The following is a 25,247-nucleotide window of genomic DNA, read 5'->3' as shown; positions in this document are numbered from 1 at the left end:
CTTCCTGTCCTGTTCCAGTAACATCCTCCTTCCTTCCCCTGTGGGTTTCAGGCAGTCCCCAGGAAGCTCTCTGTATCCCCACTGTCCATCCAGCCTCTCAGCCTGCCCTGGGCTGGCCTGTGGTACGACAGGGAGCACGGTCCAGACTACCTGGGGGAAGCCCAGCGGGTCAGGACGTGGGAGTGGCGAACACTGACCAGGACTTGCCCCCTAGCAGGGACAGAGCTGTCTGGAGTCGCGAGGGGAGAACTGGTGCCAAGTCTGACCCGCCAGCACCTACAGGCTCAGCGCCCCCAGCCCGGAGTGGTTAGGATGTCCCAAGGAGAAGGTAAGGTGCTGAATGTCCGGGCTGACACCTTTCATCCAGTGGGGTGCTTCCCTCCCACCCTGTCCTCTGCCACTGCCTGGGGCAGCCACCATCGCTGCCACTAGGGAAACAAACTTACAAACCCTTCAAGCAGCTATGACACCTTTGACAAGGGGAGGTCGTTAGCCATTTGCCCATTGGGCAGGCAAAGCCAGACCCAGCTCTGGGGGCTCTGCCCTGCCAGGGGTGCTTGAGCCCAGCATTTAGAGTTTATTTTGCAAGGTGTAACAGGATAGGAACTAAATCAACTCTGGTTTGAATGTAACAAATCTGTGGGTGCATGGGGATGCCGGAGCTGTCGCGATGGAGCACTCCGTGGCCATGCTGAGCCAGTGGGAACCAACATCCCGGGCCCGACTGAGCTAACAGAGGATTGCCCCAACTACGTGGGGTGTAGGGCCTGAGACTCCCAGTGAGCAGTGCTGGCTCCCTGCCCTCCCTCTCCCATGGCACTGATAAGGTTTCTTGCCTCTCTGCCTCCATCTCCTCCTGTCCCTGGATCTCCCCTGTCTCCATGGTCACCCTCATCCTCTCACGCCCCTCCAGCTCCATCCCGCCCTGTTTCTCGTGTTGCCGCAGTGCCTAGGGACCCGGGTTGTGCTAGGTGCTGTTACGGACCCCACAGACATGGTCCCGGCCTCCACGTGCTCATGACCCAGGATTTAGCCCATGCCCAACACAAACCCAACCTAGTCTCTGTTGGATGGAATAATTGGTCCAAGGGAGTCACAGGTGTTAACGTGACCACGTCCACACTGCATAACACCAAACAGTCAAACATGGGTTGGGCTTTGGTTTGAGTACAGAGACCTTGGTGGTACAGAGTACAGCATCCCATGGCAAACACACCAGACACTTCCTGCCCATGTCTGGACGTGGTTAGTTAAGCTAAACGAGAGAGAGAGACAGAGAAAAGAACAAATCCTAAAGCATTTGAAGTTGCAATTGAATGGTTCTGCAAAACCAACTTAACCCAAACTCCTCTAAGTCCCTCAGTCCCGAATCCCCAGGATCTGTGCTGCTCTCCAGCTTTAAACCGTCCTTGGAGGAGCCCCTTCAGTGTGCTAGTCACCTAAGGGATCCTGCTCTTCCCTAAGGCCACACCTCCAAGGCTGAGCCTCTGCCCAGCGAGTTAGACAGCCTCCTGGTCACAGACATTTAGGGTCTTCAGGGACCAGAGCCCCTCGGCAAGTGTGTGCAGTGAGGCCCCGCAGCCCTTTCAGAACAGAGCCGGGTTTGTCAGTTAGCTGGATGTAGCACTGGGATGTCCTAGGGTCAGCACAGAGCAGCAAAGGATCAGACGAGTCCGGGTGCTGCAGCCAACCAAGCTGCCTTGGGACCCCTTGGCTCTGACTCTCCGTCTCTCTCTGCCACGTCTCTCCCAAGAACCCACCCAGTCACCCGACACCTTTTGGTCCATTGTCCAGCCCCTGCACACCCTTGCTGAGTTCCCATGCTCCACCTGCCGGAGAATCCCCGGGATAAGTGTCGGTTTCTCAGTTGTTTGGGCTTCCATGGTCTTTGTGGACCCTTCACTGATATGGATCAGTTTAAGCCAGTCCTTTAACGACCCATTCTTCCCACCCCAGACAGTCACCTGGCACCCCCACATGTTTCCTGTGCAACTTTTTAACCCTTTCACCACCACTGGGTAGGAAAGTACAGAGGGAAACTGAGGCACACCTAGGAATCATAAAAATATTACAGAACATTTCCACTTCGTCACACCTTGCTCCAGAAAGAAGATATTGGATAGAGCCTGTTATGCTTTCAGGGAAGGAAAGGGCTAGTTCTGCTGTTGAATTGCAAGTGGATCGCTGTGATTGGTGGTTGCTTTCCTGCTTTTGACAAGACAAAGTAAAGGGGGAGAAGAGAGAAGTTGGGAAAACAGAAGTTTTCGGGGTCTGAAGCAGCAGGTCAGTGTGAGACGGATGCTCTGGGCTAGCATGACAGCTGTAGCTCTGGACCCAGTCTGAGACAATATCTGCTGGGCAGGTCCCTTTTCCTGCATTAGTCCTGCTCAGGTAGGACAAAGCTGAATGGGCCGTCTCCTCCCATCCAGCTGCTGCTGTCGGGTGCAGCTGGTCTCAGGACCCGGTGAAAAGCTGGGGGAGAGAGGACAGTGGAGGACAGAAAGGGATGCACAAGAGGAGGGCAGGCAGAGCAGGACTCCTGTGTATCAGTCTGGGATCCTCGCTAAGGTGTCTCTCAGCTGTTCGTCCCCCACACTGCCCTGTCTCTCTCCCTGCAGATGGGAGAAACAAGGAGGCTTTTGAATACCATGACGTTACAATAAACACCGTGGAGAAGGCTTCGGACCTGTACACCCAGCTCGAGAAACTTGGGGCGTAAGTCGATGGTGGGGTTCATTTGCAACAACTGGACTCTGCAGTGCCGGGACAGTCTCGTCCCCAGAGATGCCCTGTGGTTCTGGCTTGCGCAGCAGAAATGTCTCGAGGAGGGTGCTCTCCCTGTTCTAGCTGTGTGTGTGTTTATGGCAGAGTGTAATGGAGAGGCTGCAGTGCTGGGCATCAGGAGACCTGGGTTCTCTTCCCAGTCCTGTCCTTGACCCGCAGGGTAACCTCAGGCAAGTCACTTCCCTTCTCTACCTCACTGTTTTCCCTTCCACCCCTTGGCCTTTCATGTTACAATCTCTCTGGGCAGAGGCAGTCTTCACTGTCTGTGCAGCACCCGGCACAACCAGGCCTCTGAGCACTAATCGGCTAGTCTGTAAAGCTGTGCAGGTGCTCAGAGGCCACGGTGATGGGCTGAGCTGGCTGGGGGACAGGAAGGTGTCGATGTAAATGACCAGGCTTTTTCTAGCTGCATGGGAGAGCTGAAGCTCCTGGCCTAGGGCCTCGTTCTCCTGTATTTCCTTGGCTTGTCGTGATTGGCCCCAAGGCCGTCCTTAGGCATACGCAGCACACATTGCTGCTTAGGGCACCCAAAAATTTGGGGCACCACTGGGACCAGAGGCGACAACTTCTCATCTTGCCAGGGGGTGCTCGATGCCTCCGCCTCTGCTCCAGGCCCCGCCCTACGCCATCCCTTCCCCCTTCCCCCAAACCTCCACACCGCCTCTTCCCCGAGTGTGCCCCCATTCCCATTCCTCCCCCTCCCTCCCGGAGCTTGAATGCCATGAATCAGCTGTTTGCGGCGCTCTGGAAGTGCTGGGAGGGAGGGGGAGGAGTTGGTAAGCGTGGGGCCGCCGGCACGAGAGGCACAGGGGGAGCGGGGCAGAGGTGGGGAGCTTGGTGCTGTGGGTGCTCCAACAGGTAAGAGCAGGTTGGCCCCTGCACACTCAGCATGCGCGGCAGCCCCCTTACTAGGCAGAAGGCAGGGGCCGTATTCACAGAGCCGAATGTGCCGGCGTAGGGGCACCAGTTTAACGATACTGCGTAGGGCCCCATAAATCCTTAGCGGGGCCCTGCCCAGACCCCTGGTTTAGAACCACTGCCAGAGAGGTACTGTGGCAGCATTTCCAAATCAAAATAGTTTGGGTTTCAAGAGTTTGGGCTTTTGATGCAAATCAGCATTTCCCACTGAAAACAGATGCTTTTTGCGCAAAACCAGTTTGTGTGGCACCTTCCTCTGAAGCCTCAAGCCAGAGGTGGGATCCAGACCTGTGTGGACCCGATGTCTGAGCCACTGCAGCACGTCCTCCCAAGAGCAGCATTAGTATTGTATTACCATAGCGCAGGAGTCCCCAGACTTTTTACCTCCCCTGCCCCCCAAGCTGTCTCTCTTCCCCCTCCCTGCTGGGGCTGGAGCTGCAGCCGGGCTGGGACCCAGGGGCCAAGGCCCGCCCCGAAGCACAGCCAGGGGTGGGGCTGGGGGCCAAGGTGGGGCTGGGGCTGTGGCCTGGAGCGGAGCGAGGCCAGGAGCCAGGGACTGAGGTCAGGGTGGGGACAGAGGTGGGGCTGGAAGCAGAACTGCGGCCAGGAATCGGGGCCACAGCTGGGGCTGGGGCTGGGGCTGGGGCTGGGGCTGGAGCTGGGCTGGGGGCAGAGCTGGGTGTCACTTCCTCTCTGCTCCCCTTGGGGGCTGGCCCAGCCCCGCTGCACCCCCTGAACATTACCCCACTCCCCCTAGGGGGGCGCACCCCACAGTTGGGGGACCACTGCCATAGAGCCTAGGAGACCCAGTCCTGGCCCAGGCCCCTGGCGTGCTGAATGAAAAGACAGTCCCTGCCCCACAGAGCTAACAGTCACAGTTCGTTGTCACTGTCTGCCAGCTGTTCTGTCCAATTCTCCCTGGGGATCCCAGCAGTCCAGTTCAATCCTGGTGCTGCTGGGACACACCTAGGAGCTGGCCTGGAGCTCCCCAGTCCCACTGCGACCTGCTGCCCCAGCAGGCCAGGGTCCGGAAATGCAAGCTGCCTTGCTGGGCGGGAAGCAGGAGACAACCCCCCTTCTGGTCTCTCCCAGTGGGAAGTTCGGGATGGTTTACAAGCTGCAGGAGAAGGCCACTGGGAAGATCCAGGCGGGGAAATACTTCCGGACGCGGACACCCCAGGAGCGGGAGGCAGCCTGCAGGGAGGTGGAGCTGATGAACCTGCTGCATCACCCCAGGCTGGTGCAGTGCCTTGCAGCCTTCCAGAGCCAGGCGGAGCTGGTGATGGTGATGGAATAGTGAGTGGGGTGCGCTGGGCAGGTACGGGGGGTGGGTGGGAGCGGGGGTCTGATTAGAGCAGCCTCAGCCGACTCGCTCGCTGCCAGGTGCACGGCATGGGGGTGGAGGAGGCGAAGGGCACTGCTCTGTACACAGGTTTTCCTGGCTGCACCTCGACGGGGATAGCGGATATTCCACCTCCGCAGACTCCAGCCCTGCTGCTCTGGGCTCTGTGTGTTCTGGGGCGCGTGTGCCTGGGGGGGATTCACAGATGATCGATCGGAGTTGAACGGGAGGCTGAGCCTAGAAGTGGGCGATGTCTGCTGAGCCCCCAACCCACTTTCTGGCATTAGGAGTTCAGGCGGCTGCAGTGTGGGTGGTGCGAATCCAGGCTCTAGCAGAACCCCTGGCCTCTTCCTGCCTGAGACCTTCACCATCCAGAAGGGATAGCAAGGTGTGGGATTTCCAGATGGGCCAGTGCCCAGGGCTGCAGCCTCCAGCCCCTACCAGAAAAAGAGGGGTCAGGGTGGGCTGTTCACAGAGGTTTCCGGATTTGACTTGGTTGGGTGTCTTTGCTCCCTGCCCCCAGGACACTGTGTCCAAGGGGCTTCTCCGTGTACCTGTTAGTTGAGTTTAGTGCCTGAGCCGAGTCCCTGGGTAGCGGGGTCTGGGTGCAGGATAGAGCTGGCCCTCGGAGTGAATTCCTAGGACAGGCTGCCCCTCTGCTCCCGGCAGCGTCGCGGGCGGGGAGCTCTTTGAGAGGATTGTGGATGACGACTTCGAGCACACGGAGCCCACCAGCATTCAGTACATGAGGCAGATCCTGGAGGGGATCCAGTACGTCCATCGCCAGAGCATCGTCCACCTGGACCTCAAACCCGAGAACATCGTCTGCGTCAGCATGAGCAGCCACTGGATCAAAATCATCGACTTCGGTCTGGCACGGAGACTGGGTGAGCGAGAGGGGCCCAGCTGCAAAGCCCTGTCCTGGGATCTCCCCTGATTCAGCAAGGTGCTGCTGCATGTGCTTAATCTTAAGTATGTTCCTGAGTCCGTCCCTATTCAGCAAAGTATGTGTTTCAGGCTGGCAGGTGGAGACTTCCCTGTGTGTCGGGAACAGGGTGGGCAAAGGTGTCCCAGGAAATAACCAGCCTGACCCTTTGCCCAAAACTGCAACCAAACCTGACACATAGAGGAGTCTCGGCTGGGCGTCCCCCTTGAAACCCCTTGGGCCTGGCTCTGGGGGCACTGAGCTTCTGCATTTGCCTCTGAAGTCAGTGGGAGCTGCCAGTGCCTGGCATCCTGGCAAATTGCCCCCCCCCCATGGCGAGGGCTTGCCCAATTCGCGTTGAGCCTCGGCTTGCTTCTGTGGCTGTGGCTTTGCAGGGCACCTCCTTGGCTCTGGGTGGAAGCTGAAACCCCCAAGGAGGCTGGGGTTGCGGTGTTTGGAGCCCCGAGGACTTTCCTGCAATGTTTCCTGCCCACTTTTGTAGAGCGAAGACACAGGGCAGGGCAGTGGGCCGATGCTCGGGGAACCGGGGTCTAGTCCCAGCTCTGCTGCTGGTATGGCACAGCCCCGCTCTGTGCTTCATCTTCCTCTCCGTAACGTGAGAGTGGTGACGTTGCCCTTGCAGGGGAGCTGGGGGCTTTGTTCCTGAATGTCTGCAGAGCACTGGAGACCCACAGGAGCAAGGTGCCAAGTAGATTCCCCACCTCGATTGCAAATTCAGCTCCAGCTCCATTTCAGTCACATGCCACCGGGGATGCAAAGAACTGGGCTCTGCCCATGCACCTTGGCACTGGAGAGCGCCAAACTGGCTCCCAGCTCCTGCTGGGCTTAGGTGAGAGACAGTCCCTTGGGCGTAGACTGCAGTCCTCAGCTCCCTGGGCACGGTCAGAGTCAACGCGCCTGACTCTGGTGTCAGGCTGGCCCTTCAGAGCTATAGAGGCTGGAGTAGACCAGCGCTTTATCCCAGGTGACCCTGGGCCTGTTTCCCCTTCTGCCCTTTGTGGATTCCGGCTGTCAGCTCCTGGGACAGGGCCTGTCTCCCGCTGTGCAGCACCCTGCACAGGACTCCAATATCAGGTATGGCCTCTCGGTGCTGTTCCCCTGCACCTGTGGGTAATTGCTGCTGCAGCACATTGCAATGGGGATGCCAGAGACACAGACACAGGGAGGCTGGGCTTCCCCCTTGCCGTTGCTGGGGGGAGCACAGTCTGCAGGGATGGGGATGCTGGACTGCTCCTCTCTTGCTTCTTCAGATCCAAACAGCCCCGTGAAGGTGATGCACGGCACCGCGGAGTTCATGGCCCCGGAAGTGATCGCCTTTGAGCCGGTGGGATTCACCACGGACATGTGGAGCATCGGAGTGATCTGCTACATCCTGTACGTTGCTCCCCTTTAGCAGCCTGGGGGGTGGAGGTCCCAGCTGAGCGAATAACAGCCTCTTCTCTTGCTCCTCAGGCTGAGTGGGGACTCTCCCTTCCAGGGGAACAGTGACATGGAGACGCTGCACAACATCACGGCTGCCCAGTGGGAGTTTGACGAGGAGACCTTTTCAGAGATCTCTCAGGAGGCCAAGGACTTCATCAGCCAGCTACTGCAGAAAGACAGCCGGTAGAGCAGCTGATGCTGGGGGGGAGGGAGAAGCGGTACTACCCAGAGTCTTCGGGCTGCGGGGGATGGGGAGGGGGAAGAGCATTCAAAGAGGGGACGGAGAGTGGCACCAGGTGTGGAGCTGCAGCTGGGGACTGAGAGGTCAGCCCTTCCCAACACACTTACCTCCCCCTCCAGCCCTGAGTAGGTGGTTGGGAGGGACACCCTCCATGAGGAGACAGGCCTGCCTCGGGGAGGGGCTGGGAAGGCCTTGGTGTGGATGGGAGCCCAGATGGCGAGTAGGGGCGTTTGCCAATGCCTGGGAGAATGGGTGACGCTGCATAAGAACATCAGAATGGCCAGACTGGGTCAGACCCATGGTCCATCCAGCTCAATATCCTGTCTGCCGACAGTGGCCAGTATCAGGTGCCGCAGGAGGAATGAACAGAACAGGGAATCATCAAGAGATCCATCCCCTGTCGCCCATGCCCAGCTCCTGGCAAACAGAGGCTAGGGACACTATCCCTGCCCATCCTGGCTAATAGCCATTGATGGACCTATCCTCCATGAAGTTATCTAGTACTTTTTTAAATCCTGTTATAGTTTTGGCCTTCACAACATCCCTGGCAAAGAGTTCCACGGGTTGTGTGAATGATAACAGTACTGGCAACCTCCAAACATTGAAGACCATGAGTCAGAACCTGAAAAATCCTGAGATTGGCACCACCAATCATGATTTAAAAAACATAGTTGAGCCATGGGTTTTAGTCCATCTTGACTTTAACGCCCCTCTACTCCTTTGTGTGTGTGCCTGTGCATGCTCAGATGGAGACGTGCTGTATTCTGGAGCGCTCAGATATATTCAAGGAGAATTAGAACAAAGCTGATGCAAGATGGCTAAGTCTTTGTTTTATTTGGATTAGCCCTAAGTGACAGTGAAATAAAGACTTATTTCAATAGCCTTGTAATGCTTCTATTAATGGCTAAAAATGTGGCTTATGACAAGTTGGGTAACTGACTAGGAGGACATGAGGGAGAAAAGACCATCTACTAACTCGCTAAGGCAAGATAGAAATCAAAGGGGAGCGTGAACGAGTTTGCTCCTGTTAGAAATGAGCAGGGTGCATTGCAAACGAATGGTGAATCAATCGCTGAAGTCCGGAGTGACTTTTGGAAGAGTGATGGGTGAGGAACTGCAGGAACTAAGCACTTGTGAGCCAAACCAGGGCATGATAGCCTGCAAGCAGGAGGAAGAAATTGCAGAGGCACTTGGGAAAATGAGAGCACACCTGGGCCAGATGAAGTACGGGTGGATGAGCTGAAGGCACAGGGCAGCCATAGCGTATTTTACAAGTCTATTCAATTATATTCTTAAGAAAGAGAAAATGCCAGATGAATGACATAAAATCCTTGTGCCCAGTTTTAAACCTACAGGAGGTATTATACTGTGTGCTAATTATCGCCCAGTGAAGCTGATGTCATACGCTATGAAAATATGAGAGAAGAATATTGAAAAGAATCTCTGTGGGACAGTTGAAATTTGGAAAGGTCAGCGCGGATTTACGCTGGGAAGGAGTACAATTGATGCTCTATATGTCTATGAAGCCTCATGGAGAAGTTCAGAGAAAAGAGATGGTCTTTGTGGGCTTGGAGAAGGTGTACGATCATGTCACGAGAGAGTTTGATTTAGTTAGTGTCAGAGAAGTGTGCTGGAAGGAGGTGTTTGCCTTGTCCAGGCTACATGCAATGGAGTGACTATCGTAATCTAAACCAAATGAGACTACAGCTGAGATTTCCAGAAAATGCTGGCCTGCACCGGGATTAGCACTGAGCCCTGCTTTGTTTGCCATTGTCTTGGAAGTGATAAGTGAGACTACATGAAGGGCACCTTGGAATTTGCTATTTGCTGATGACTTAGTGATATGTGCAGAAGATTTGGAGGCCCTGCAAACCAACTTTGAACAGTGGCAACACAATTTTGAGCAGGCTGGACTTAGAGTGAACATTGGTGTCATAACTGAGAGAGGAGGACTCCCCAGAAAGGATGTTGCAGACACCTGAGAAACACAAAGCGTTCTCTGTCTGTATCACATTCTCCTAGTATTTTTCAATCAATGTTTATGTGAGTGGCCCAGATCTCTCCATGCAAGAATATCTTTACAACCCCAACCACCTCTGAGTTTTCTGTAGATCAGTGCAGTGACTATATTTATAACCCCCAAATGTTATTAGTTTTTAAAATAATCAATTCAGTCACAATCAAAGTATTTCAAAAATCATTTAAAACCTTTCTTCTCTTTATATAATTTTGATAACACGTGCGTACCTTTATGCATTACCCAGTGATTGCAGTCAATTATTTAGTTTTTAATAAAATCTCATAATTGTCCCAATAGCTAAAAATAATTCACTTCAATTTTTAATTATTCTTTCCTCCCCTCCCCTCTACTCCTCCTGCTGTTCTTCGCCCACTTTCCAGGACCTGAGGGACAGCTCCAGGAGCTCATCACCTGCTCTGTCACTATCCAGGCAGGTGCTGGGGGCAAGAGTGAGCAGCAGAGGCACTGTCCTGTCCCCATTGCTCCAAGGGGTGTTGGGTCGCACTGAGCTGCTAGGCTCTTTGCTCCCCTCCCCACCCTCCTTCTGGGGCAGCGAGCGGAGGGGACAGACTGTGCTGGCTTCTGGTAGGGCTGAACTTTGTGAGTAGCTGGAGCATCTCCTGGCTTCTCCAGATGGGCTCTGGTCCCTCCTGGAATCTGTCACTGCAGAACATCAAGAGCTGGCAACACTGGGATAAATGGAAATCCCAGAAGGCACATAGGGCCCCTTGCCCTTGGGGCCTCTGGGGAGGGCAGCGCGCCTGTGGGAGCAGGAGCCAAAGAGACAAAGCCACAGGCGTTGCCACTCCCTTGCCCTTCGCCCCTCCCAGCTCACACCAAGACCAGAGCGTTCTGCTTCCCATGCCTGGAGCCCAGGCCAATGGGGCCTGTGAGGGTGGAGCTGTCACTGCCTTGACCTCCTCCCCGGCCGCAGAGCCTGGTGCCCACTGCAGAGATCGCTGCCCATCTCCAAAAGGTGGCTCTCCTGAGCGACGGAGCTGCACTAACCTCCCCATGCTGTCGCCCCCAGCTGCCGGCTGCCCAGCGACCAAGCCCTGGCGCACCCCTGGCTGCGGAAGACTGAGCAGAGCGACACGAAGGTTTTGTCCAAGGAGAGGATGAGGCGATTCCTGGCCCGCCAGAAATGGCAGGTGCGCTTGGTGCTGGGTTTTGGTGCCGGCTGGCACCTACTGGACAGGGTGTGGCCTGTGCTTTGCGGGGGCCATGCGATGAGCCGGTTGGGAAAGGGACTTCAGGAGACAGCTCCCCCCATGCCACGGAGCCAGGGCTGCCCAGGCCGCTGTCGCCTGGGGACAGAGAGGTCTCCTGCCCTTCAGCGCTGGAGCAGGCCAGCCTGTGCTCGGGACCTGTGGGGATAGGGGAGCGATGGCTTGTTCCCAGCTGGCTGGGATTGGAACCTTCTCTGCTTCTTTCCTCTCTAGAAAACAGGCAACGCCGTGGTGGCCCTGCGGAGAATGTCCCGGCTGGCCCACAAGCTGGATGACTCCGTGACCACCCCCAGTGCCCGGGAGAAGGGAGGTAATGGCCCAGCCTGTCAGAATGTATTAACACCCCTCCACACACACACACGCAACCGGCACAGGCTCCTTGTCCGCACCCTGGGGCCCTTTGACTCTTAGCCCTGCCTTCCCTGTCACATCTACTAGCTCACCCAGCTATGGCTCCTGCCTCCACGTGACCAGCAGCCTCCCCTGTCCACCCAGCCCCCCTCCCTCTCCTCCAGCCCCCAGGCTGTCCCGCCACGCCCACCATGCCAGCTTCTGCCTCAGAGCCCACCTGCTGCGATCCCCCGATTTCCCTACCCAGCTCACTCTCCCGCTCCACTCCTGGCTTCGTTCTTCCCACATTCGCCCTTGTGAGATGGCAGCTCGGCGCTGAGAGATGGCAAAAGTTTAGTTCCCCCATGGTTCTCTGGCCACAGGCAGGCCGGCCGGCCTGGGTTTTGTTTAACTGTACGAAAGCTCTGGATGAAATACAGACCTGCGCTGGGCAGGTTTGTGGTTACTGATTTCTCGCAGAAGGATGGTGGCAGCTGAAAAGCTTTGTGTCCTGCCCAACACCCACTGTGTTAACAATCCCATTGTGCCTGGGGACTGTCACCGTCCTGGTGGAGCCTCATCACTGAGAGAAGTCGTCCCTGGAGCAGTCCAAGCCCATCTACTGCAGGCTTGGAGGATCAGGCTGTTGACAATGAGTCCTGGAGTGATGGGCTTTATGTTAAACGTGTGCCACTTAACTGGTGAGCTGGTGTCTGCAGACCCAGCTGGAGGTCTTGCATGGCTGCATTTCCTCCTGGCACAGAGCACCACAGCAATCCAGCCTCAGTGCCTGGACCAGTTGGGCCAACCCCACATCCTTCAGTCTGTTACTAGCTAGAGCCGGGAGAAGGCATTTTAGCAGCTGTTGGGTTATCTGTCGCTCGACAGGTATCTAGTTTGATGAGCAGTCTGGAAAAACTCCAGGGCTGAGATCCATCTTGGCAAGCTCAGGCAGATGCCGTCAAGGGAAGGGGATGCTGCAGGGCTGGCTAGCTGTTCAAACTGATTTTTCCTTGACCCATTGACTTCACTGCCATCTTGCCTCAGTTTTCATGGATTCATAGGATTTTTTGTTTTATTTTAAGACCAGAAGGATCCCTGTGATCATCTAGTCAGCCCCCCTGCGTGACACAGCATAGAACTTTCTTGGACTGATTCCCACTTAGAATCCACTAACTGCCATTGCAGATCTTTTAGAAAAGGTATCCAGTCTTAATTAAAAACCTGCAGTGATGAAGAATCCAGAACAGCCCTCGGTAAGGTTGTTCCAGGGGCTAATTCCTCTCACTGTTAGCAGTGCGTGCCTTATTTCTACTGTGCCTCTGTCTAGCTTCATCTTCCAGCATTGGATCTTGTTAGCACTTTGTCTGCTAGATTGAAGAACCCTCTCCGGTTAGAAATCTCCTCCCTAGATAGCTACCTGCACGCTGTCATCAAGTCACCCCTTAACCTTCTCTTTGATAAGGTAAATAAGAACAGAAGAATGGCCAGACTGGGTCAGACTGATGGTCCATCTAACCCAGTATCCTGTCTCTGACAGTGATCAGTGCTAAATGCCTCAAAGGGAATTAACAGAACAGGACAATTCACTGAGTGATCCATCCCCTGTCCTCCAGTCCCAGCATCTGGCAGTCAGAGGCTAGGGACACCCAGAGCACTGTTTTGCGTCCCTGGCCGTCTTATAGACTCATAGACTCTAGGACTGGAAGGGACCTCGAGAGGTCATCGAGTCCAGTCCCCTGCCCTCATGGCAGGACCAAATACTGTCTAGACCATCCCGGATAGACATTTATCTAACCTACTCTTAAATATCTCCAGAGATGGAGATTCCACAACTTCCCTAGGCAATCTATTCCAATGTTTAACTACCCTGACAGTTAGGAACTTTTTCCTAATGTCCAACCTAAATCTCCCTTGCTGCAGTTTAAGCCCATTGCCTCTTGTTCTATCATTGGAGGCTAAGGTGAACAAGTTTTCTCCCTCCTCCTGATGACACCCTTTTAGATACCTGAAAACTGCTATCATGTCACCTCTCAGTCTCCTCTTTTCCAAACTAAACAAACCCAATTCCTTCAGCCTTCCTTCATAGGTCATGTTGTCAAGACCTTTAATCATTCTTGTTGCTCTTCTCTGGACCCTCTCCAATTTCTCCACATCTTTCTCGAAATGCGGTGCCCAGAACTGGACACAATACTCCAGTTGAGGCCTAACCAGCGCAGAGTAAAGTGGAAGAATGACTTCTCGTGTCTTGTTTACAACACACCTGTTAATGCATCCCAGAATCATGTTTGCTTTTTTTTGCAACAGTATCACACTGTTGACTCATATTAAGCTTGTGGTCCACTATGACCCCTAGATCTCTTTCTGCCATACTCCTTCCTAGACAGTCTCTTCCCATTCTGTATGTGTGAAACTGATTGTTCCTTCCTAAGTGGAGCACTTTGCATTTATCTTTATTGAACTTCATCCTATTTACCTCAGACCATTTCTCCAACTTGTCCAGATCATTTTGAATTTTGACCCTGTCCTCCAAAGCAGTTGCAATCCCTCCCAGTTTGGTATCGTCCGCAAACTTAATAAGCATACTTTCTATGCCAACATCTAAATCGTTGATGAAGATATTGAACAGAACCGGTCCCAAAACAGAACCCTGTGGAACCCCACTTGTTATACCTTTCCAGCAGGATTGGGAGCCATTAACAACTACTCTCTGAGTACGGTTATCCAGCCAGTTATGCACCCACCTTATAGTAGCCCCATCTAAATTGTACTTTCCTAGCTTATCTATAAGAATATCATGAGAGACTGTATCAAATGCCTTAATAAAGTCTAGGTATATCACATCCACCGCTTCTCTCTTATCCACAAGGCTCGTTATCCTATCAATAGTCAATAATGGCTAATAGTCATTAAAGGCCCTATCCTCCATGAACTTATCTCATTCTTTTTTGAACCCAGTTATGCTTTTGGCCTTCACAAAGTCCCCTGCCAATTAGTTCCCCAGGGTGACTGTCCATTGTGTGGAGAAATACTTCCTAGCCAAAAACTCAAGAGGTAATAACAAAATGTTTAAGTACATCAGAAACAGGAAGCCTGCTAAACAACCAGTGGGGCCCCTGGACGATCGAGATACAAAAGGAACACTTAAAGACGATAAAGTCACTGTGGAGAAACTAAATGAATTCTTTGCTTCAGTCTTCATGGCTGAGGATGTTAGGGGGATTCCCAAACCTGAGCCGTCATGTAGGTGACAAATCTGAGGAATTGTCACAGACTGAAGTGTCATTAGAGGAGGTTTGGGAATTAATTGATCAACTTAACAGTAACAAGTCACCACGACCAGATGGCATTCACCCAAGAGTTCTGAAAGAACTCAAACGTGAAATTGCGAAACTATTAACTATGGTTTGTAAGCTGTCCTTTAAATCACCTTTGGTACCCAGTGACTGGAAGATAGCTAATGTAATGCCAATATTTAAAAAGGGCTCTAGAGGTGATCCTGGCAATTACAGACCAGTAAGTCTAACGCCAGCACTGGGCAAATTAGTTGAAACAATAGTAAAGAATAAAATTGTCAGACACATAGAAGAACATAAATTGTTGGGCAAAAGTCAGCGTGGTTTCTGTGAAGGAAAATCATGTTTTACTAATCTATTAGAGTTCTTTGAAGGGGTCAACAAACATGTGGACAAGGGGGATCCAGTGGACATAGTGTACTTAGATTTCCAGAAAGCCTTTGACAAGGTCCCTCACCGAAGGCTCTTACGTAAACTAAGTTGTCATGGGATAAAAGGGAAGGTCCTTTCATGGATTAAGAACTGATTAAAAGACAAGGAACAAAGGGTAGGAGTAAATGGCAAATTTTCATAATGGAGAGGGGTAACTAGTGGTGTTCCCAAGGGTCAGTCCTAGGACCAATCTTATTCAACTTATTCTTAAATGATCTGGAGAAAGGGGTAAACAGTGAAGTTGCAAAGTTTGCAGATGATACTAAACTGCTCAAGATACTTTAGACCATAGCAGACTGTGAAGAACTTCAAAAAGATCTCACAAAACTAAGTGATTGGGCAACAAATTGGCAAATGAAATTTAATGTGGACAAATGTAAAGTAATGCACATTGGGAAAAATAACCCCAACTATACATACAATATGACAGGGGATAATTTAGCTACAACTAATCAGGAAAAAGATCTTGGAGTCATCGTGGATAGTTCTCTGAAGACGTTCACGCAGTGTGTAGCAACAATAATGAAGGCAAACTGGCAACTGAGGAGAGTTGGCAGTTTTTCGAAGGGACACTATTAAAGGCCCAAAAGCAAGCTATTCCACTGGGTAGGAAAGATAGAAAATGTGACAAAAGACCAGCTTGGCTTGACCACGAGATCTTGCATGTTCTAAAAAATAAAAAGGGGTCATATAAAACTATTACAAATTACAAAGGATGAATGTAGGCAAACAACACAGGAATGCAGGGGCAAGATTAGAAAGCCAAAGGCACAAAATGAGCTCAAACTAGCCACTGAAATAAAGGGAAACAAGAAGGCTTTTTATCAATACATTAGAAGCAAGAGGAAGATCAAGGACGGAGTAGGCCCACTGCTCAGTGAGGAGGGAGAAACAGTAACAGGAAACTTGGAAATGGCAGAGATGCTTAATGACTTCTTTGTTTCGGTCTTCACCGAGAAGTCTGAAGGAATACCTAACATAGTGAATGCTAATGGAAAGGGGGCAGGTTTAGAAAATAAAATAAAAAAAAGAACAAGTTAAAAGTCACTTAGAAAAGTTAGATGCCGGCAAGTGACCAAGGTGTGATGAAATGCATCCTAGAGTACTCAAGGAGCTAATAGAGGAAGTATTTGAGCCTCTAGCTATTGACTTTGGAAAATCATGGGAGACAGGAGAGATTCCAGAAGACTGGAAAAGGGCAAATATAGTGCCCATCTATAGAAAGGGAAATAAAAACAACCCAGGAAACTACAGACGAGTTAGTTCAGGGGTCCCCAACGCGGTGCCCGAGGGTGCATCTAAATGCACCCGCGTCCTGGCCGGCAGTGGAGCATCTACCAAAATGCCGCCGAATTTTTGCGGCATTTCGGCAGCGATGCATCTCAGTGACACCGCTTGCTGCTGACAAGTGACATCATCGAGAGGCGTTGCTGCTGAAATGCTGCAGAAATTTGATGGTATTTCGGCGGGTGCTCCACCGCCACCACGGTCCTTCGTCTGGCGGGCGCCAGACAAAAAGGTTGGGGACCCCTGAGTTAGTTTAACTTCTGTGCCAGGGAAGATAATGGAGCAAATAATTAAGGGAATCATCTACAAACCCTTGGAAGGTGGTAAGGTGATAGGAAATAACCAGCATGGATTTGTAAAGAACCAATCACGTCAAACCAATCTGATAGCTTTCTTTGATAGGATAACGAGTCTTGTGGATAAGGGAGAAGGGATGGCTGTGGTATACCTAGACTTTAGTAAGGCATTTGAGAGGGTCTTGCATGATATTCTTATCAATAAACTAGGCAAACACAACTTAGATGGGGCTACTATAAGGTGGGTGCATAACTGGCTGGATAACCATACTCAGAGAGTAGTTATTAATGGCTCCCAATCCTGCTGGAAAGGTATAACAAGTGGGGTTCCGCAGGGGTCTGTTTTGGGACAGACTCTGTTCAATATCTTCATCAACGACTTAGATATTGGCATAGAAAGTACGCTTATTAAGTTTGCAGATGATACCAAACTGGGAGGGATTGCAACTGCTTTGGATGATAGCGTCATAATTCAAAATGATCTGGACAAACTGGAGAAATGGTCTGAGGTAAACAGGATGAAGTTTAATAAAGACAAATGCAAAATGCTCCACTTAGGAGGAACAATCAGTTTCACACATACAGAATGGAAAGATACTGTCTAGGAAGGAGTATGGCAGAAAGGGATCTAGGGGTTATAGTAGACCACAAGCTAAATATGAGTCAACAGTGCAACACCGTTGCAAAAAAAGCAAACATCATTCTGGGATGCATTAACAGGTGTGTTGTGAGCAAGACACGAGAAGTCAGTCTTCAGCTCTACTCTGCGCTGGTTAAGTCTCAGCTGGAGGATTGTGTCCAGTTCTGGGCACCACATTTCAAGAAAGATATGGAGAAATTGGAGAGGGTCCAGAGAAGAGCAACAAGAATGATTAAAGGTCTAGAGAACATGTCCTATGAAGGAAGGCTGAAAGAATTGGGTTTGTTTAGTTTGGAAAAGAGAAGACTGAGAGGGGACATGATAGCAGTTTTCTGGTATCTAAAAAGGTGTCATCAGGAGGAGGGAGAAAACTTGTTCACTTTAGCCTCTGAGGATAGAACAAGAAGCAATGGGCTTAAACTGCAGCAAGGGAGGTTTAGGTTGGACATTAGAGAAAAGTTCCTAACTGTCAGGGTGGTTAAACACTGAAATAAATTGCCTAGGGAGGTTGTGGAATCTCCATCTCTGGAGATATTTAAGAGTAGGTTAGATAAATGTCTATCCGGGATGGTCTAGACAGTATTTGGTCCTGCCATGAGAGCAGGGGACTGGACTCAATGATCTCTTGTGACAAAGTGGGAATGTTCTTAATGTTTTCTTTGAATGCTGAGTGGAGAGTATTGACCTGGGAAGGTTGCAGGGGAGTTTTGCTGGGACTGTCTGCACTGGGGATGGGAGACTTTCCTTGAGGGACGATACCCCAGCATGTAACATGAGAACCCAGAAGGGGGGTTGAAGGCCAGGTGACATCTTTGCCCAGGAAACTGAACAAAGGCTGAGGGAGGAGTCAGGGGAGGCTGGAGGGATTTTCAGTTTGGAGCTGGCTGGGAAAAGGGAGGGGAGCTCAGATGAGAAGGGAGCTGGCTGGGAAAAGGGAGGGGAGCTCAGATGAGAAGGGAGCTGGCTTGGAAAAGGGAGGGGAGCCCAACAGGGCTCTGGCCTCCCTGCCCCCCCATATGATAGACCTAACTGGGGGGCCCTGTTGTCTGTACCTTAAAGACCTGTCCTGGACTGTGTTCCAGCCGTCTAAATAAACCTTCTGTTTTACTGGCTGGCTGAGAGGCATGATGAGTCGCAGGAAGCTGGGGGTGCAGGGCCTTGTCTCCCCCACACTCCGTGACACCTCTCGAGGTCCCTTCCAGTCCTAGAATCTATGAATTAAAAAAGGGATAGAGAATAAGACAGAGAATATCTTATTGCCCTTATATAAATCCATGGTATGCCTACATCTTGAATATTGCATACAGATGTGGTCTCCTCATCTCAAAAAAGATATACTGGCATTAGAAAAGGTTCAGAGAAGGGCAGCTAAAATGATTAGGGGTTTGGAACATGTCCCATATGAGGAGAGATTAAAGAGGCTAGGACTTTTCAGCTTGGAAAAAAGGATACTCAGGGGGAATATGATAGAGGGATATAAAACCATAAGTGGTGTGGAGAAAGTGAATAAGGATAAGTTATTTATTTGTTCCCATAATATAAGAACTAGGGGCCACCAAATGAAATGAATGGGAAGCAGGTTTAAAACAAATAAAAGGAAGTTGTTCAAACAGGGCACATTCAATCTGTGGAACTTCTTGCCTGAGCAGGTTGTGAAGGCTGGGACTATAACACCGTTTAAAAGAGAACTAGATAAATGCATGGAGGTTAAGTCCATTAATGGCTATTAACTGGGATGGGTAAGGAATGGTGTCCTTAGCCTCTGTTTGTCAGAGGATGGAGATGGATGGCAGGAGAGAGATCACTTGATCATTACCTGTTAGATTCACTTTCTCTGGGGCACCTGGCATTGGCCTGCTAAACCCAGGGTTGTGAGTTCAATCCTTGAGGGGGCCATTTAGGGAACTAGGGTAAAAAGCATCTGGGGATTTGTCCTGCTTTGAGCAGGGGGTTGGACTAGATACCTCCTGAAGTTCCTTGTAACCATGATATTCTATGACAGAATACTGGGCTGGATGGACCTTTGGTCTAACCCAGTGTGACTGTTCTTATGTTTGTGTTTAAACCTGCTGCCTGTTAACTTTGTTGGTGACCACTGGTTCTTGTGTTCTGTGAAGGGGTAAATAACACTTCCCTATTCATTTCTCCACACCAGTCATGATTTTATAGACCTCTGTTATAGCCCCCCTTAGTCATCTCTTTTCCAAACTGAAAAATCTGTCTTTTTAATCTCTCCTCATATGGAAGCTATTTCTGCCCCCCGATCATTTTGATGCCCTTCACTGTATTTTTTCATTTCAATTCTAACACCCCTTTTGAGACAGGAGGGCCATGAATGTGCATAGTGGCATTATATTTTCTATCTTCTTATTGATCCCTTTCCTAATGGTTCTTAACAGTCTGTTGGCTTTTTTTGACAGCTGCTGCACATTGAGTGGGTGTTTTCAGAGAACTCTCCATAAAGACTCCAAGCTCTCTTTTAGTGGTAACAACAGTTAAGACCCCATCATTTTATATGTAGAGTTGGGATTATGTTTTCCAATGTGCATCACTTTGCATTTATCAACGTGGAATTTAATCTCTCATTTTCTTGCCCAGTCACCCAGTTTTGTGAGATCCCTTTGTAACTCTTCACAATCTGCTTTGGACTTAACGTTCTTGAGTAGTTTTATATCATCTGCAAACTTCGCCACCTCACCCCCTTTTCCAGATCATTTATGACTAGGTGAACAGCACTGATTCCAGTACGGATCCTTGAGGGACCTAAGATCCCTCTAAGCTGCGTGACCACACGGTCACGCAGCAGGCTATCAAGTGCCACACAGGCCCGCAGCCACAGGGCGTGGATTGGAGAGGTGCCTCTCCCCTGGCCCAAGCCCCGGCCCTGGGCTGCTGCAGCAAGAGAGAGCTGGGGGGAGTCCTCTCTCCCTGCTACAGCCCTGGGGCAGCCTGCGCCCCGAACCCCTCATCCCTGGTGCCACCACGGAGCCCTTACCCCAAGCCAGAGCCCTCACCCTCTGCACCCCAACCCTCTGCCCCAGCCCTGAGCCCCATCTCACACTCCGAACCCCTTAGCCCCACCCCCGCCACACATCACTTCCATATTGGTGCACTTACAAAATTAATTCTGCATATGGATATAAAAAATTAGAGGGAACATTGTGGGGGACTCCCTTATTTATCTGTCTCCACTGTGAAATTTATTTTCTAGCTTTTAACCATTACTGAGCCATGAGAAGATCTTCCTTCTTATCCCATGACTGCTTAAGTCTTTGGTGAGAGACTTTGTCAAAGGCTTTCTGAAAGTCCAAGTACACTATATTCACTGGATCACCCTTGTCCACGTGCTTGTTGACCCCCTCAAAGAGACTGATGAGGCATGATTTCCCTTTACAAAAGCCACATTGACTCTTCCCCAACATATCGTGTCCATTACCTGTCTGATAATTCTGTTCTTTAGTATAGTTTCAACCAATTTTCCTGGTACTGAAAGTCAGGCTTACTAGCCTGTAACTGCCAGGATCACCTCTGGAGCCTTTGTTAAAAATCAGCATCACATTAGCTACCCTCTAGTCATCTGGTGCAGAGGCTAAGTTAAGCAATAGGACACATACCACAGTTACTAGTTCTGCAGTTTCACCTTTAAGTTCCTTCAGAACCCTTGGGTGACCCCATCTGGGCCTGGTGACATATTACTGTCTAATTTATCTGTTTTTTCCAAAATGACACCTCAGTCTGGGCCAGTTCCTAAAAAGAATGTCTCAAGTGTGCGAATATCCCTCATGTCCTAGATGGGGCTCCTCCAGGCTTTCACAGTAAAGCAGGTTTTCTAATCCTTTATTCATTCTCATGGTTCTTCTCTGAACCCCCTCCAATTTACCAACATCCTTCTGGAACTGGGGACACCAGAGCTGGACACACCAGTGGCATCACGCCAGTGCCAAGTACAGAGGTAATACAGCCTTGTTCATGTTTCTCAGAATCTCATTAGACCTTTTGGCCACAGTATCACACTGGGAGCCCACATTCAACTGATTATTCATTATGACCTGTGAGTCTTTTTCAGAGTCCCTGCTTCCCAGGATACGGTCCCCTGTCCTGTAAGTATGGCCTGTGTTCTTTTTTTCGAAGAGATTTACATCTAGCTATATTGAAATGCATGTTGTTGACCTGTCCTCTTCCTTATTTACCATTCCTCCAATCTTTGTGTGACCTGCAAACTTTATCAGTGAGGATTTTATCTTCTAGGACATTGATGCAAATATTAAATAGTGTAGGGCCAAGAACGAATCCCTGTGACTATGCCCTGTTCAACTGCATTTAGTGCAACCATTGCTAGAAGACTGTTAGGACTGGATGTTTGACTAATTGGTCAGATAGTGTCAAAAATGGTCAAATATTTTAAAGAGCTAATTATTAGAACAGTAACAAAGCAGAGTAAGAATTTATGGTCTCCAATAAGTGAGACTTAGGGCTGGTCTACACTACTGCTTAAGTCGATGTAACTTATGTCACTCAGGGGTGTGACAACGACACCCCCCTGAGCGATGTAACTTATATCGACTTAAAGCAGCATCCGCATGTTGCCAGGAGCCACTCTCCTGCCCACGTAGCTTCTGCTTCTCACGGATATGGACTTTGCCGATGGGAGAGCATGTTTTCACCAGAGCGGTGCAGCTGCATCAGAGCAAGTGCGCCAGTGTAGTGTGGCCGCATAGACTTGCCCTTTGATACTTGCACCTAATTACAAAAACCGAGAATTTTCACTCAGAAGAATGTGAAACAGTGAAATGAAGCTTTAAAAATGAAAATAATTATCAGCTGTAGTTACAAAAGAGGAGTGAAATTAAACAGAAATAGAACACCCAGAACAACTGTAAAAGACTCTTCAAGCTACTTAATGGCTGTGCATCTGTTCTCTTTCTGTTGGAGGAGGAGGGTTAGTGACTGTGAGCCCTCCCCCACTCCCTTGGGAGTTAAGTTCGACAGGTTTGTTTAGTCAGGTTGACTGTAGACTCTTTGAGGCAGGGACTGTGTATTTTTCCATATTTAATGTGCTTTGTAAACCACCATGTACATTGATGGCCCGGTGTACAAATAAAGATACACATAGAGTGTCTGCTCTAGAAGATTCCAACCAATCAAGATGCTCAACTTTCAATTAGTTCAACTTTTTTCCCAAAAAGGTGGCATTAGTATGTGTTGAAGTGGGTGGTCAAGACATTTAAGTAGGCTTGCCAACAGCTAGCACCATGATGCAATGAAAAAAGATAGGTCATCACCTTCATCGGGACATCCTTGCTGTAATATTTGACAATATTTGGCCATGGTTAATAATAGGCAGTCAACTGACTAATCAATTGACTGGCTTGTCGAGCCGATACCGTGTCCAGTTTGGGTGTCAACAGTTCCAGAAGGATGTTGATAAAACTGGAGAGGGTTCAGAGAAGAGCCATGAGAATGATTAAGGGATTTGAAAACATGCCTGGTAGTGATAGACTCAAGGAGCTCAACCTATTTTAACAAAGAGAAGGTTCAGAGGTGGCTTGATCACAGCCTATAAGTACCTACATAGGGAACAAATATTTGGTAACGGGTTCTTCAGTCTGGCAGACAAAGCTATGACAAGAGCCAATGGCTGGAAGTTGAAACTGGCCAAATTCAGACTGGAAGAAGATGTACATTATTAACAGTGAAGGTAATTAACCACGGGAACACCTTGCCCAGGGTCGTGGTGGATTCTCCATCGATGGAGATTTTTAAACAAGGCTGGATGTTTTGTTGATTTGCTCTAGTAGTTCAAACAGGAATTAATTCAGCTAGTCTGATCTCTTATATAACACAGGCCACCATTGGATTGCGCTGATCACCATGGTCCCTTCCATAGGTGCCGACTCCGTGAGTGCTTTGAGGCTGGAGCACCCACGGGGAAAAATGCCCCCCTCACTCCAGCTCACCTCCGCTCTGCCTCCGCCTCCTCCCCTGAGCACACCACTGAATCCTGATTCTCCCCACTCCCTCCCAGGGCTTGTGACGCAAAACAGCTGTTTCACGCGGCAAGCCTGGGAGAGAGGGGGGAGGAGGGGGAACCTGGCTTGCTTGGGGGAGGAGGCAGGGCCGGGGCGGGGATTTGGGTAGGGGTCCAATAGGGGCAGGGAGTTGCGGAGTTAGGGCAGGGACATTGGGGCAGGGGTGGAGTCAGGGCGGGGCCAGGGATGCAAGCACCTACCGGCGCAGAAAAAAGTTGGCACCTGTAGTCCCTTCTGCCCTTGAGACCCATCGGTTTGTCAGTCTTTGATCCTTGTGGACCAAGTTCATTTTGTATCGTTCTAGTTTTATAATCAATAGACTCAGATTTTGCTGCAGCCACCTGCTCTGCTTATGATCCTTCATATACTAACATGTCGCTTCCCACCACCACCGTCCCCGGTCCCCAGAGCTGGGCCACAGCCAGGAAGAGGATCAGAGCTTCACCTTCCTGCCTCAGCAGATCGACCAGGGTCCCAGCTTGGAGCCACTGAAGGACCAAGTGGCAGTGGAAGGCAGCAGTACCTGCCTCCAGTGGCACATTGAAGGTAACTTCCTATGAAAGCCTGCAAGGCTGCCCACCCACTCAATGCCTGAAGTCCTTGGAATGACCTTGGAGCATGTCTCCTGGCAGGGTGCTTGCTCTCAGAGGCAGGCTCTGCAGGGCCTAAATCGCTTTTGTGCAACAGGAGAAGCCTTGTGCACGAATGGGGACTGCACATCTGTCAATACAGTATCCCCCTGCTGTCTGTAGCCTAACAGCTGTGTGCTTTGAACTCTCGCAAGCTAAGCAGTGTCGGTGCTTGGATGAGACTTTCGTGGGATACCTTGGTATTCTAGGAAAGGGGGCGTTGATGCACTAGGTGGTTATCTTGTGCTGGATTAACACCTGGCACCATGTTGCTGAATGTGTCTGTCTCTGGTAGAGGACACAGCAGTGTGGCACTAGTTGCAGGGTGGTTAGGGACCTGAGAGGCTGTGATGTGACACCCAACTTGGAAGACCCAGTAGGGTCAGATAAACATCCCAAAATTCTGGGTGGCCCAATGGACCTTTGACCCATCACTGTGGCCTTCTTCCCTGGCAGGTTTTCCCCACCCGGAGGTGACGTGGCTCTGGAATGATGCCCCTGTCCAGGAATGTCCTCAGCTTCCCATCGACTACGAGGAGAATGGAAGCTGCTCCCTTGCCATCGCGAGGCTCTCGGTGGAGGACACGGGGCACTGCGTGTGCAGTGCGGGAGGGGAGGTGGAATACGGTGCCGGGCTGATGGTACAGAGATGTAGCAACATGCAGACGCTAAACGCAGAAGAGGGCCCTGGAACTGACCAGCAGTGAGAGCAGCAGGTCATAGGCTCTCTGCCCGGCATTGGCGGCATGGCCTACAGGGGGTGCTCTGCGTCCAGTCCGGCTGTTTCCCTCATCCGTAGTTACATTTAACTCCATCGCTGGGCTCCGGGAGAGAACCTTGCTGCTTTCCACTGGGCCAGGACATGGCAGGCAGCCACAGCGTGGACAAGATGGGCCCAATCCCGCAGTCCCCAAACATGCAAATCCCCAGTCAATCCATTTCACTGTGCAGGGAGTCTGGCCTGGGAGGATCGAGCCCAAAGTGCCTGGACCAGCCTCTCTGCTTCCACCTCCCCTCTGCCAGTCTGGGCACTCGCGGCCCAGCCACAGGACAGCACAGGGTGGGGCAGGGCCGGCTCCAGGCCCCAGCGCACCAGGCGTGTGCTTGGGGCGGCATGCCACGGGGGGCGCTCTGCCAGTCGCCGGGAGGGCGGCAGGCGGCTCCGGTGGACCGCCCGCAGGCGTGCCTGCGGAGGGTCCGCTAGTCCCGCAGCTCTGGTGGAGCATCCACAGGCAAGCCTGCAGAAGGTCCACCGGAGCTGCAGGACCAGCGAGCGGCAGAGCGCTCCCCGCGGCGTGCCACCGTGCTTGGGGTGGTGAAATGGCTAGAGCCGGCCCTGGGGCAGGGGAAGGTGGATCTCCCTTAACTCTGAAACCCCTCTGAGCAGGGGCAAGGCTGGTCCCGCT

General features: G+C 51.2%; 1 protein-coding gene across 1 annotated transcript; it reads left to right on the top strand.

Moving 5' to 3' along the window:
• Positions 1-248: 248 nt before the first annotated feature.
• LOC127040600 (myosin light chain kinase, smooth muscle-like) lies at positions 249-24,880 on the top strand. Its single transcript, XM_050934961.1, has 10 exons — positions 249-328; positions 2,619-2,715; positions 4,795-4,998; positions 5,714-5,931; positions 7,241-7,364; positions 7,443-7,595; positions 10,704-10,824; positions 11,116-11,212; positions 23,621-23,758; positions 24,298-24,880. The coding sequence occupies exons 1-10, from the start codon at positions 313-315 to the stop codon at positions 24,546-24,548; spliced, it is 1,419 nt and encodes a 472-aa protein (XP_050790918.1). The 5' UTR covers positions 249-312; the 3' UTR covers positions 24,549-24,880.
• Positions 24,881-25,247: the final 367 nt, after the last annotated feature.

The sequence above is a fragment of the Gopherus flavomarginatus genome, chromosome 25, assembly GCF_025201925.1.
Source record: "Gopherus flavomarginatus isolate rGopFla2 chromosome 25, rGopFla2.mat.asm, whole genome shotgun sequence".
NCBI lineage: Eukaryota > Metazoa > Chordata > Testudines > Testudinidae > Gopherus > Gopherus flavomarginatus.
The sequence above is the reverse complement of the archived record's forward strand: the minus strand, read 5'-3'. Positions and strand labels throughout refer to the sequence as shown.